The sequence below is a fragment of the Aptenodytes patagonicus genome, chromosome W, assembly GCF_965638725.1.
Source record: "Aptenodytes patagonicus chromosome W, bAptPat1.pri.cur, whole genome shotgun sequence".
NCBI classification, from domain to species: Eukaryota; Metazoa; Chordata; class Aves; order Sphenisciformes; family Spheniscidae; genus Aptenodytes; species Aptenodytes patagonicus.
The window spans coordinates 20,735,600-20,748,947 of NC_134981.1; the positions used below are offsets into that span (position 1 = coordinate 20,735,600).

A 13,348-nucleotide genomic window follows, 5' to 3' on the forward strand; every position below is an offset into this window, starting at 1 on the left:
CTCAGCAATAAAACCGGGCGGGGGGGGAAGTTTGCTGGAGCTGCCATTGCACTGGCTGTGCATCAGTCAGCTAGTGGTGAGCAATTGGGGAGTTTTTTCAGCACTTGTTTTTCTTGGGTTTGCTTTTCTTTGGTTTTTTTTTTCTTTTCTTTGTTTTTTTTTTCTTATTAAACTGTCTTTATCTCAACCTATGAGTTTTTGCACTTTTACCCTTCTGATTCTCTCCCCCATCCCACTGGGACAAGGGAGTGAGTGAGCGGCTGTGTGGTGCTTAGCTGGTTACCAGGCTTAAACCACAACAAAGAGAGACGTGGACATACTAGAGAGAGTTCAATGAAGGGCCACAAAAAGATGATTAAGGGACTGGAGCATCTTTCCTATGAGGAAAGGCTGAGAGAGCTGGGACTGTTCAGCCTGGAGAAGAGAAGGCTCAGAGGGATTTTATCAATGTATATAAATACCTGAAGATTAGGTGCAAAGCAGATGGAGCCAGGCTCTTTTCAGTGGTGCCCAGTGACAGGACAAGAGGCAATGGGCACAAGCTGAAACACAGGAGGTTCCGTCTGAACATCAGGAAACGCTTCTTTACTGTGATGGTGTCCGAACACTGGAACAGGTTGCCCAGAGAGGTTGTGGACTCTCCCTCCTTGGAGATATTGAAAAGCCATGTGGACATGGTCCTGGGCAACCTGCTCTCGGTGGCCCTGTTTGTGCAGGGTGGTGGACAAGATGACTTCCAGAGGTCCCTTCCAACCTCAACCATATTGTGAATTAATGGGCAGCTCCCCCAAGCACCTTTTGGACTGAGGGTGGTAACTGTCATAATGTATTCCATATGCCTAGGGATGCAGGGGAAGAGCCTTTTGGGATTGCACAAGACTTATGGGATGTTTAGGGGAGGAACCAAAGTTGGGGAACGAAAGGGATCTAGGAGACTTGGGGAGGAACAAGTGTGGGGAAAAATAGAAGGATAAGTGTGTGTAAGCAGGTAGTTGGTCAGTATGCTTGTCTAGCCATGCCCTGTGCCTGAGCAATGCAGCCTGTCCTGTCTTGTCATTAAATTCCATTTCTAACTATTTTCCTGGGTGAGGGGCTCTCAATTCTGTGTGCACGTGTGTGTGTACAAAGACCTAAGTGCCACCAACTGCAGTGGGTATCACAGGCCATGTGTCTGTGGTGCCAGCAACTGGAGCGAGCGAGTGAGGGTATGTAAGTCAATGCATGATCGCTAGCAACTATCAAATCAGAATAGCCAGCAAGTAGGTGAAGTGGCTTGGGAGCCAGGTATGCATGTGTCTCTAAGGGTGAGGCACTTGGAGGAATTGGCTACCAGAGGGACCAGGCGGTCCAAGCCAACTGCCGAAGAGACTGTGGGGTCTGGGGGTGGAATAAGAGACTCATTTACATGTGTGTGTGTGTTTCTGTGGGAAGCAACTGGGGAGACTGGGGGGGGATCCAGGGGCCAGCTACTGGGTAGATCGAGTGTCTAAGCCCAGCTACTGGGGGATCCAGTGTGTGTGTATGTGTGTATTGCTTTTGTGAATGTGTCTAACTGTATAAAGCTAAAGTACATGAATCAGAGATAGTAAGCTACTACATGAATGGTCTTGTTAAGGAACAAAGCATCCTAGGCTATTTTAATTTAATTCTCCAAGCAACGTTAAAGTTGAGATCTTACACATCAGCATTTGTAAAATGAAAAGCTTTGTTTGGATCATATATATTATGTGCTAGGCACATGCAGCATTCAGCAAAATGCATTAATACTTCAGGTTATTAAATATGTGCAATGCAGCTAACTCAATAACAAAATTATATTTTTGAAAGGCTTAGTTTGATACATTGTCTGATTTTCCCTTTTTGGTTCAGTGATGCTTCACCTTTCAGCAACAGCTGGCGACAAAGATTCCCTTAAGTACTTGCAGTATTTCTATATTTAGCATAAATGGCGGGGTTTTGGTAGCAGGGGGCTGCAGGGCTGATCTGTGCATGCATAGGCCATGAACTGTCCTGTGCTAGTCACAGCTGGTTACAGCCAGCTCAGCAACTGATGAAAACAACCCACCACATACCAAAACTTCAACCAGGGGAACACATGACACCTCTGCACAAACATATTTAACAAAGGGTGGTAGCAGCTAGGGGCAGGAGACACAGGAGGAGACATGTGAGGAGACATGTGAGGACAAACAGAAAGAGACACAAGGGAGGGGACATTGTTGGGGACACAGCTGGAGACACTCAGAAGGAGGTGTTCCATGCCAGAGGAGGTGGTACGCCTCTGAGGGGACTACAGCCCGTGCATAAGCCACACCAAAGCAGGTACGCCCCCAAAAGGGGCTGCAGCCTGTAGATAAGCCCATGCCAGAGCAGAGGAAATGAATAAAAAGCCAGGAGCAGTGGAAGATAAAACACTATGCACTGTTCCAAACATCCTGCACCACGTGTTGCCTCACTGAAGGGACCGAGTGTAATACACGGCAAAATTAAGGGCAGTGAAGACCAGGGAGGGGGGAAGAGAGGTGTCTGGACTGAAGTTGAGCCTGGGGAAGAGGGAAGAAAGGTGTTTTCCCTAAGTGTTTGTTTAATTGTTTGTCTTCTTTGTTTCTCAATACCTGAATTAATAATTAAATTTAATTCATTGCCAATTAACATATTTTTAAGTGAAATTCTCTGAGTCAACACTGTCTTGCCCATGGCAATATCCCAACCATTCCCCTACCAAATGACTAGAAGGCATGCATTTCAACTATGTGGTGGTGCATGCCTAGTCATGAGGGACACCCATTTTGGCCACACAACATATGCTTCCAATTACGCAATAAGTTGTTTAGGTAGCCAGTCTCTGCAGTCTTTATAAGGTCTTAAACCATTTTCCAATGCAGATCTTGGGGATCCAGGAAATGCTAGATTAATTCTTCTGGAGAGTCAGATATAGTCAGTGGGTCACAAATTAGCCATCACTGGTATAAACAGCAGACATTCCGTTCAATTGTCTTTCAGTAAGCCTCAGGAAAGGGAACAGCCTAGTACTGTAACTGCACAAATCACTAAAAGTAAAAACAAAATACACAAATTGCTTGGCTACAAATATTTTATAACTATAGAAATTTTCAGAGTCAGGGAAATGTTAAGGGCAAGATATGAAGAAAAACTACAAAATCCTGAATGGAGAAGAAAACTGTTTTGTCTCCACTAAGACTAGGGGCTATGGAATGAAACTAGCAGATTCAGAACAAAAGGAAGTACTTCTTCACAATGCGTAGTTAAGCTACGGAACTCCTTACTGCAGCCAAGTTCCTGTGGGTTCAAATGCAACTACATATATTCATGGAAGAAAAATCTACTGAGGACTATTAACTACTCAGACACTACCTCTGCCTTGGGAAGTCACTAACGCTGAAATCACTGGAGGATTTGTTCCACATATTTGTTGTTATGGCTTTTAGTTTTACAATTCACTTTGATATCTCCTGAAAGAGTTTTAGGATGCATTTTTTTCAAATGTGAGAATGATTTATTCTCAAGAATAAGAGGATCAGCATTTTTTCTTTTAATATTTTGATTATAAACTTGAAAGAACCATTAATAGAGGGTGTGCTTAGTAAATGTTTGAATTATTAACTTATATCACCATTTACTACTGGTGAGCAAGCATCCCTACTATATAGGAAAAAATAAAGTATGATTTTCTGAATCTAATAATTTTTATTTATATAGATTATAAATAAAAGCTGCAAAGAGTAAATGGAAGTGTTTTGATTTCCTAGGAGAACAAGATGGAATTTCATCACCTGTTCATCCATCTCCCTTCAGTTATTAACTTCCAAGTCTCTTGGCCAATTCCAACCAAATTTAATAGAGGGTTAAGTAGATACTGAATCCCTAGAAGGTTTGTTGAAGTTGGTAGCTGGGTACAGAAGGAGCCAAATTTAGAACTACCTTCTCAGAGTCTTAACTTAAACCCTTATCCTCTTACAAAAAGCGGGGGGGGGGGGGTAGTCAGTTTGCATACATGTAGCTAAGAACTAGTCACTCTACATGTTTCCACCTGCCCAACAAGACATTGTCCCACTTAAAAAAGCATAAATGCAAGTGAAAACACAGTAGGATCAAAACCTTGTTACTTGTTAAACAAAACCATCACTATGAAGTTATGTGAAATACAGTAGTTCTGAATTGTAAAAAAACCGCTGCGCAACAGCAGCCAGGAGATAGGAGTGAGAATATGTGAGAGAAACAACCCTGCAGACACCAAGGTCAGGGAAGAAGGAGGGGGAGGAGGTGCTCCAGGTGCCGGAGCAAAGATTCCCCTGCAGCCCGTGGTGAAGACCATGGTGAAGCAGGCTGTCCCCCTGCAGCCCATGGAGGTGTACAGTGGAGCAGATATCCACCCTGCAGCCTGTGGAGGACCCCACACCGGAGCAGGTGGATGCTGCAGCCTGTGGATAGCCAATGCAGGAGCAGGCTCCTGGCAGGAACTGCGGCCCCGTGGAGAGGAGCCCACACAGGAGCAGGTTTTCTGGCAGGACCTGTGACCCCGTGGGGTGGGGGATCCATGCTGGAGCAGTCTGTTCCTGAAGGACTGCACCCCGTGGAAAGGACCCACGCTGGAGCAGTTCGTGAAGAACTGCAGCCCGTGGGAAGGACCCACATTGGAGAAGGTCGTGGCTTGGGAGCCAGGTATGCATGTGTCTCTAAGGGTGAGGCACCTGGAGGAATTGGCTACCAGAGGGACCAGAGGGTCCAAGCCAACTGCCGAAGAGACCGTGGGGTCTGGGGGTGGAATAAGAGACTCATTTACATGTGTGCGTGTGTTTCTGTGGGAAGCAACTGGGGACACTGGGGGGATCCAGGGGCCAGCTACTGGGTAGATCGAGTGTCTAAGCCCAGCTACTGGGGGATCACAGTGTGTGTATGTGAGAGGAGGTCTGTACTGGCAACTGGAGTGGGGCTCGTATGTCCAGGTGCCAGCAACTGGAGAGATCAGGGGATCCAGGGGCCAGCTGCTGGATAGACTGAGTGTCTAAATCCAGTTACTGGATGGATCCACATTGTATATACGTATATATTTCCCACTAATGGACTTTCATCCTGATCAGCCAGAGAGGGGAACAGGATGAGGCCATTGTTGCTGTTTGTCTGAGTGCTGAGTGTTTCTGTCTGTGTTGTTCTGTGTTGCTGGCCATGTGTATATGTGTATTATATATGTATTATATATATGTATTTGTATACCTACTGGGAATACATTCTCAGCCTTGCTACTGGTTGGATCTGGGGATATGGAGCTGTGGCAGACTTGCCTCTATGGTGCTGCCAGATTCACCAATTCCCTAACAAGAGATCAGAATGTTTCCCATCTTGATTGAACTACTGAGCACTGTAGAGTGTGTACCACTTAAAAAGGCCCGATGGCTTTCAGGTCACAAGTTATTCAATTAGTTAACCAGAATAGTACTGCAAACTGGTACTCCTGCACCACCAAATATGGGAAACACTGGCCCCTATCTATTTAGTTTTTATCCCCATCCTAATGCCAAGCACAAGCATGACAGTTAAAGTAGAAGGTTTTATGGGATTTGTTTATTTTTCAGGTTTGATAACTTATCACTAGGATAGTGTCTAATTACTGCCTGCTGGCTCTTGAGTTGGTAATTCTTAATCAATATCAACCAACTTAAAACAGGAACAATACAATATTTTTCAAAACTTGACTACAGATGGTTCCTAACTATCTGCATTAACCTCTAAGTCTGACACTTTTCAAGACGTAGCTATGCATGTAAGTAAGGAATTCTTCAATCTTGGTAGCTCATTATACTAGAAGAGTCCTTAATACTTCTTACAGATACTGGTGAAGGCCTGTCAAGTAAGACCTATTAGTTGCACTATAGTATTTTGCACAAGTAGTCAACACACTGAAGAATCATTATAATTATTTTGGTGTTAAAACAAAAAGTTGGGCCAAGTAAAAGCAGAAGTGGATGAGTGGCTTGCTAGTGCCAAAATGGTTGTTTAGTTACTGTTTACTTTGAACTAAAATATGGTACAACTGAAATAAAAAAGAAAAACTATTTGAACTACTTAACAAAAGACACTAAAATTTGAAGTGGACTCCCCCTCCCAGTAACTCTGCATATCCATCTGGGGGAAAATAAATAGCAATATTATGTAATATTCTTTAACCTGTTTCTCCACAGATAGCTCCCCATACAACTAATAGTTACCATGAGCTGACAGGTTTATGATATTTGACTGCCGCCTTCATTATATGATTTAATCAGAAGTTAAATATCATAAAGGAAATTAATTTGGTTACCTAGTTTGTTTTTATTTTCCAAGAAGTGATTCCATCCCAGATACAGCTATATCTTTGCTTACATTGGTCTCAATTTCCAAAGATTACCCTTACAACTAACAGGAACTGAACAAGATCAAAGCAGAGGCCAATAAGTGTGATATTGTGGCAGGAGTTTGTAACAGACAGGGTGAGGAAGCAGACAAAGCCTTCTTTAAGCAACTTGAGGAACTCTACAGATCACAGATCAAGGGCAACAAGAGCTTCTACTACCACTTTAATAGTAAAAGACTGAACAAGGAGAAGGTGGGCCTATTGCTGAATGGGATGGGTGATCTAGTGACAGTGGACATAGATGAGGCTGAGGTACTCAATGCCTTCTTGGCCTCAATCTGCACCCACAAAGTCTCCCAGGCCTCTGTGCTTAGAGAAAGGGTTCAAGGAAAACTACCAACAGTGGATGAGGATTGAATCAGGGATTATTTCAGAGAACTTAATCTGTACAAATCCATGGGACCAGATGGGCTGCATCCAAGGGTGCTGAGAGAACTGGCTGGTTTCATAGTGAGGCTGTTCTCTTATCAGCTTTGAAAAGTCATGAAGATCAGGGAAATTCCCTGATGACTAGAGAAGGACAAATGTTGCATTCATCCTAAAAAAAAAAAAAACAGGGAACTTCAGTTCCTGGGAAAATCATAGAGAAAGTCCTCTTGGAACATGTTTTTGGGCACATGAAGGAGAAGGTGATTGGGAACAGTCAGCATGCATTTACCAAGGGGCTATCATGCCTGACCAACCTAATTGCCTTCTGTGATAAAATGGCAGTGTCTGTGGATGAAGGGAGAGCACTGGATGTCATTTACCTCGACTTTAGCAGGGCTTTCAATACTGTATCCCACAATATTCTTGTATCCAAGTTGGGATATTATAGTCTGGATGGGTGGACAACTAGATGGGTTTAAAAACTAGTTGGGTGACTGAGATCAGAGAGTGGTGGTTAATGGGTTGTACTCTACCAGGATGCCTGTGACAAGTGGGGTACTGCAGGGGTCTATCCTGGGACCTGTCCTGTTTAAAATCTTTATCAAACACCTGGAGGAGGTGATGCATCTTGCTCTTGTCAGGTTTGCAGGAGTTGGGAGGATGAAGTAAATACACTCAAGGGCAGGGCTGCCATTCAGAAAGACCTAGACAGGTTGGAGGAATGGGCTGACAGGAACTTAATTTAATTCAACAAGGACAAATGCCAAGTCCTGCACCTAGGGAAGAACCACCCCTGGCATCAATATCATCTGGGGACTGGCTGGGGAGCAGCTCTGCTGAAAAGGACCCGAGGATCTTGGAAAACAGCAAGCTGAATATGAGCCAGAACTGTGCCCTGGCAGCAAAGGTGGTTAGCAGTATCCTGGGCTATATTACCAGGAGCATAGCTAGTAGATTGAGGGAAGTGATTATCCTCCTTTACTTGGTGCTCATTAGATCACATCTAGAATGCTGTGTCAAATTTTGGGCACCCCAATACAAGAAAGTAATTGATAAAGTGGATCAAATTCAGCAGAGGGCCACCAAGACGTCAGGAGGTTGGAGTACTTGCACTATGAGGAGAGGCTGAGGGAACTGTGCTTGTTCAGCCTGGAGGAAGGAAGGCTGCAGGGGCACCTAATAGCAGCCCTCCAGTACCTATGAGGAGGCTATCAAGAAGACAGAGCCAGGCTCTTCACAGTGTTGCATAGTGGGAAGATGACACAATGGGCACAAATTGAAACAAGCAAGGTTCACGCTGGCTATAAGGAATCTGTTTTTCACCATGAGGACAGTCAAGCAGCGGAACAGGGGCCCTGAGAAGTTGTGCAGTCTCCAGTCTTGGAGGCTTTCAAGCCCTGACTAGAGAAAACCCTGAGCAAGCTGGTCTGAATTCAGCGTTGACCCTGCTTTAAGCAGGAGGTTGGGCTAGAGACCTCCAGAAGTCCCTTCCAACCTGAATGGTTCTCTTATTTTTTTTTTCTTCTAGCCTGAGAAGAGATTCTCTGTAAAGAAGTGGAACTGCCAAAAGAAAAGACACCTAAACACAGTGTTGAGTTTGGAAGGCAGCCATTGCATTCTCTTGTTTAGCCTTTTCCCAGTGCCTGCATCAGGAACAATGCGGGGATTTAGAGAAGCAACCTGAGTGCGTTTGTGTCCTGAGCAGGATCAGGCTTTCAAGCTCTGCTGTGTAGACTGCCACCAGCTCCTCGGCAGCAGGTACTGCAGAGCTCACTGCCTGCGTGGATGAGAGAAAGTGACCAAGGGATCAGCAGCTAGGATTCCAGGCGGCTTGCAGAAGACTGCCGCGTGCTGTTGTTATTCTCCCTACTCCTGTCCAGTCGTCGCCTACTCCGCAGCATGGCGGAACGTCTCTCCTGCGGTTCCCACTGAGGAGGGTGTCCCAAGACGCCACTCCCAGTCTGGAGCGCGGGGACGAATTGATGCAGCCCGGCTACCATACACCACCACCCCCCTGCCGCTTCCGGGTGCTCCCCGCCCCCCTCCGCGCTGCCGCGACAGTCTAGGACGCTCATGCTCCAGAGGCAGCAGCGGTCCAGCCCGGCGCGACCTTCACCACCGGCGGGAATCCTTATGAAACAGGAATGAGGGACAAGAGAGAGGCCGCACAGGGTGGCCCCGCTGCAGTGGAGAGAGATGCAAGCAGCAGCACACCCTCTCCCCAGTGACTCACCTGTTGCGTCTTCCATGCCACCTGAAAATGCAATTTGGAGATAAAAGTTGCCACTGCCGCCGACCAAACTGGACGCTGCATCCACCACCTCACATTCTCGATGACGTAGGAAGTGCAGCACAGAAACCCAACTCGCGTCAACTACACGTGACCAAGAGAAAGAGCAGCTGGGAGGAGTAAGCCCCACCCCATCTCCCCTTTCCTCAGCTAATCACAGAGCTGCCTGGGTACGGCCTCGCTCCAGAAGGGCTTTGTGGGTGTCATGATACTACTCCTCATGCTTGGTGAGCTGTGCTTGTGGAAGGATACATATCAGGGTAAAATACGCTGCGCGACAGCAGCTGGGAGAGAGAGGAGTGAGAAAATGTGAGAGAAACAACCCTGCAGACACCAAGGTCAGTGAAGAAGGAGGAGGAGGAGGTGCTCCAGGCACCGGAGCAGAGATTCCCTTGCAGCCTGTGGTGAAGACCATGGTGATTCAGGTTGTCCCCCTGCAGCCCATGGAGGTCCACGGTGGAGCAGATATCCACCCTGCAGCCTGCGGAGGACCCCACGCCAGAGCAGGTGGATGTGCCCTGAAGGAAGCTGCAGCCCGTGGAGAGCCCACGCAGGAGCAGGCTCCTGGCAGGAACTGCGGCCCGTGGAGAGGAGCCCACGCAGGAGCAGGTTTTCTGGCAGGACCTGTGACCCCGTGGGGTGGGGGATCCATGCTGGAGCAGTCTGTTCCTGAAGGACTGTACCCCGTGGAAAGGACCCATGCTGGAGCAGTTTGTGAAGAACTGCAGCCCGTGGGAAGGACCCACATTGGAGAAGTTCGTGAAGGACTGTATCCCGTGAGAGGGACCCCACCCTGGAGCAGGGGAAGAGTTTGAGGAGGAAGGAGCCGCAGAGATGAAACGTTATGAACTGACCGCAACCCCCATTCCCCATCACGCTGTGCCGCTTGGGGGGGGGGAGGGGAAGAAGAGTCAGGAGTGAAGCTGAGCCTGGGAAGAAGGAAGGGGTGGGGGGAAGGTGTTTTTAGATTTGTTCTTATTTCTCCTTATCCTGCTCTGTTACAATTAATTGCCAGTAAATTAAATTAATTTCCCCAAGTCGAGTCTGTTTTGCCCGTGATGGTAATTGGCAAGTAATCTCCCTGTCCTTATCTCTCTCTCTTCTCCAGGCTGAACAGGCCCAGTTCTCTCAGCCTCTCCTTGGATGTCATGTTCTCTAGCCCCCGACCAGCTTGGCAGCCCTCCGCTAGACTTGTTCCAGTGTGTCACTATCCTTCTTGTACTGGGGAGCCCAAAATGGACACAGTACTGCAGCTGCAGTCTCACAAGTGCCGAATAAAGGGGAAGGATCACTTCCCTGGACCTGCTGGCTGCACTTTTGCTAATACAGCTCAAGATGCAGTTGGTCGTCTTTGGTGCAAGGGCACACTGCTGACTCATCGTCAACTTGTTGTCCACCAAGACCCTCAGATCCTTTTCTGTGGAGCTGCTTCCCAGACAGTCGTCCTCTGGCTTGTATTGTTGCATAGGGTTATTTCATTCCAGATGCAGGACTTCGGATCTGCTCGTGTTGAGCTTCATGAGGTTCTGGTCATCCCATTTCTCCAGCCTGTCCAGGTCCCTCTGAATGGCAGCCCTGACCTCCAGCATACTGACCACTCCCCGCAATTTGGTGTCATCCACAAACTTGCTGAGAGTGCACTCCATCCCATCATCCAGATCATTAATGAAGACATTAGATACCAGTATTGGTTCCAGTACTGATCCCTGAGGGACCCCACTAGTTACCGGCCCCCAGCTGGGCTTTGTACCACTGATCACAACTCTTTGAGCTCAGCAGTCCAGCTAATTTTCCATCCACCTTATCATCCACTTATCAAGCTGTCCTGGTTTCGGCAGGGATAGAGATAATTTCCTTCTTAGTAGCTGGTACAGTGCTGTGTTTTGGATTTAGGACCAGAACAATGTTGATAACACACCAATGTTTGAGTGGGGGGGCACAGCCAAACTGGCCAAAGGGACATTCCATACCATGTGATGTCATGCTCAGTACATAAACTGGGGAAAGCTGGCCAGGGGGGGCCGCTGCTCGGGGACTGGCTGAGCATTGGTCGGTGGGTGGTGAGCAATTGCACTGTGCATCTCTTGCTTTGTGTATTATTATTATTATTACATTATTATTGTTATTATTATTTTATTTCAATTCAGATATTAAACTGTTTTTATCTCAACCCACGAGTTTTTCTCACTTGTGCTCTTCCAATTCTCTCCCCCATCCCACTGGGAGTGGTGGTGGGGGGAGTGAGTGAGCAGCTGTGTGGTACTCAGTTGCCGACTGAGGTTAAACCACAACAGTCCTTTTTGGCGCCCAACGTGGGGCACGAAGGGTTTGAGATAATAACAGATTAACCAGAGCATATTAAGGAATTTATATCTGTTAACAGTTGTGGGTCACAATGTTGGTTCCTCTGTTCTCGATATTGATTTGTCTAATCTACATCGTGCTCTTTTTTTTTGCTGTACATGTTAAAGATTGGTGTTGGTTTTTGCAGTTTGCTGTGGTCTGCAGTGATTGGTGATGTTCCGCTTGGGAGGTTTATTTTTAAAACATTGACCTTGGTCTTAAGTTGGTATCTGAATTTCGCAATGAAGCCATTACTGTACCACAGATACCATTTCGTGGAGACAACTAGCAATTACAGTGACTTTTCTGAGAGTTTTTTTACGGAGGAAATACAGAATGGCAGTGTCACTACCTTCTTCTATGATGTTTCCTCCTTCATTACAGTAACTTTTCAGTATTTTGAACAGCCTTGGGCAGTTAAGATACTTCTATTAATACTTCTTGGGAATATTGTTTCCGTTTTGTCTAAAGTTAATAAGCAATTTAAGAATATCATCCAGAGATCTGCCCCAAGGCTGAGTAGTTATGAGTGGCAGGGTGTGTGGGACAAGATGGGCAAGTACCTAGGCCAATGGGCACCCCCAGTGTTTTGGAACTTCACCCCTGAGCAAGTGCAGAATCCTGAAAAGTTAGTAGAACATTTGGACAAAGTATGCTCTCACCCTGGCAACTCCAGAGAGATGCAGATCATTGCAATGTGCTGGGGCCTGGCCCATGCCTACCGAGCCCTGTTCAACACTATTCAGTACCCTCAAGGGGAAGAGAAGGTTTCGGGATCTGACGGTAAAACGACACACCCTGCGGCCACTCAGACCCTGGCAAAAGGCTCTACGGCCACTCAGACTCCGGCAACAGGCCCTGCGGCCACTCCAACCCCAGCGACAGGCCCTGCGGCCACTCCGACCCCAGCGACACACCCTGTGGCTGAACCAAAGAACCAGCCTGTGCCGGTATCAGTCACCCCTGTACACAAGAAGAAATCTTGGAAGCGGAAGTTGGCTCGTTTAGTAAGGGAGGAAGAAACTTCTTCTAAAAGGGAGCCAGAGGAAGAAGTGTACGAGGCAGACTACCCTGGAGAAGGGCCATCACGAGAACAGGAGGAGGATTGCTCAGGGAGGAAGAAGAGGAAGAACTCATAAATGAGGCAGTGACCACCCGATCCCTATCCCTGAGTGAGCTGTGAGATATACGAAAAGATTTCAGCCGTCACCCAGGCGACCATGTTGTCACCTGGCTGCTCCGATGCTGGGATAATGGGGCCAGTAGCCTGGAATTAGAGGGTAAAGAAGCCAAGCAACTGGGATCCCTTTCCAGGGAAGGGGGCATTGACAAAGCAATTGGAAAAGGGACACGAGTCCTCAGCCTTTGGAGGCGACTCTTGTCAAGCGTGAAGGAAAGGTATCCCTTTAAGGAAGATGTCATATGTCACCGAGGCAAGTGGACCACCATGGAGAAGGGTATCCAGTTCCTGAGAGAATTAGCCGTGCTGGAGGTGATTTATGGTGACCTGAACAATGAACAACTATCCAAAGATCCAGATGAAGTCAAGTGCACACGACCCATGTGGCGGAAGTGTATAAGGAGTGCACCATCGTCATACGCCAATTCATTGGCAGTGATGACCTGGAAAGACGGAGAGGAACAAACGGTGGATGAATTGGCTAGTCAACTCCGGCAATATGAGGAAAGTCTCTCTTCCTCCCTCGTCCTGGCTGTGGAGAAACTGTCCCGGGAGATCCAGCAACTCAGAGAGGATAGGTCCTACTCCCCACCTGTACAGACCAGTATCTCGGCTATTAGGAGTCAGCGTTCTTTTGCTGAAGAGAGAGAATATAAAGGGTACACACCACGGGGCACCCTATGGTTTTACCTGCGTGACCACGGAGAGGACATGAGGAAGTGGGATGGAAAACCTACTGCAGCCCTAGGGGCAC

General features: G+C 47.1%; 1 protein-coding gene across 1 annotated transcript in view; it reads right to left on the bottom strand.

The window, feature by feature from the left end:
* The window catches only part of LOC143171864 (mitochondrial nicotinamide adenine dinucleotide transporter SLC25A51-like), a 34,297-nt gene extending 25,156 nt beyond the window's left edge, over positions 1-9,141 (bottom strand). Inside the window, 1 exon segment of the mRNA XM_076360972.1 lies at positions 9,015-9,141. Coding sequence (XP_076217087.1) covers positions 9,015-9,095 — 81 coding nt within the window. The 5' untranslated portion in view covers positions 9,096-9,141.
* Positions 9,142-13,348: the final 4,207 nt, after the last annotated feature.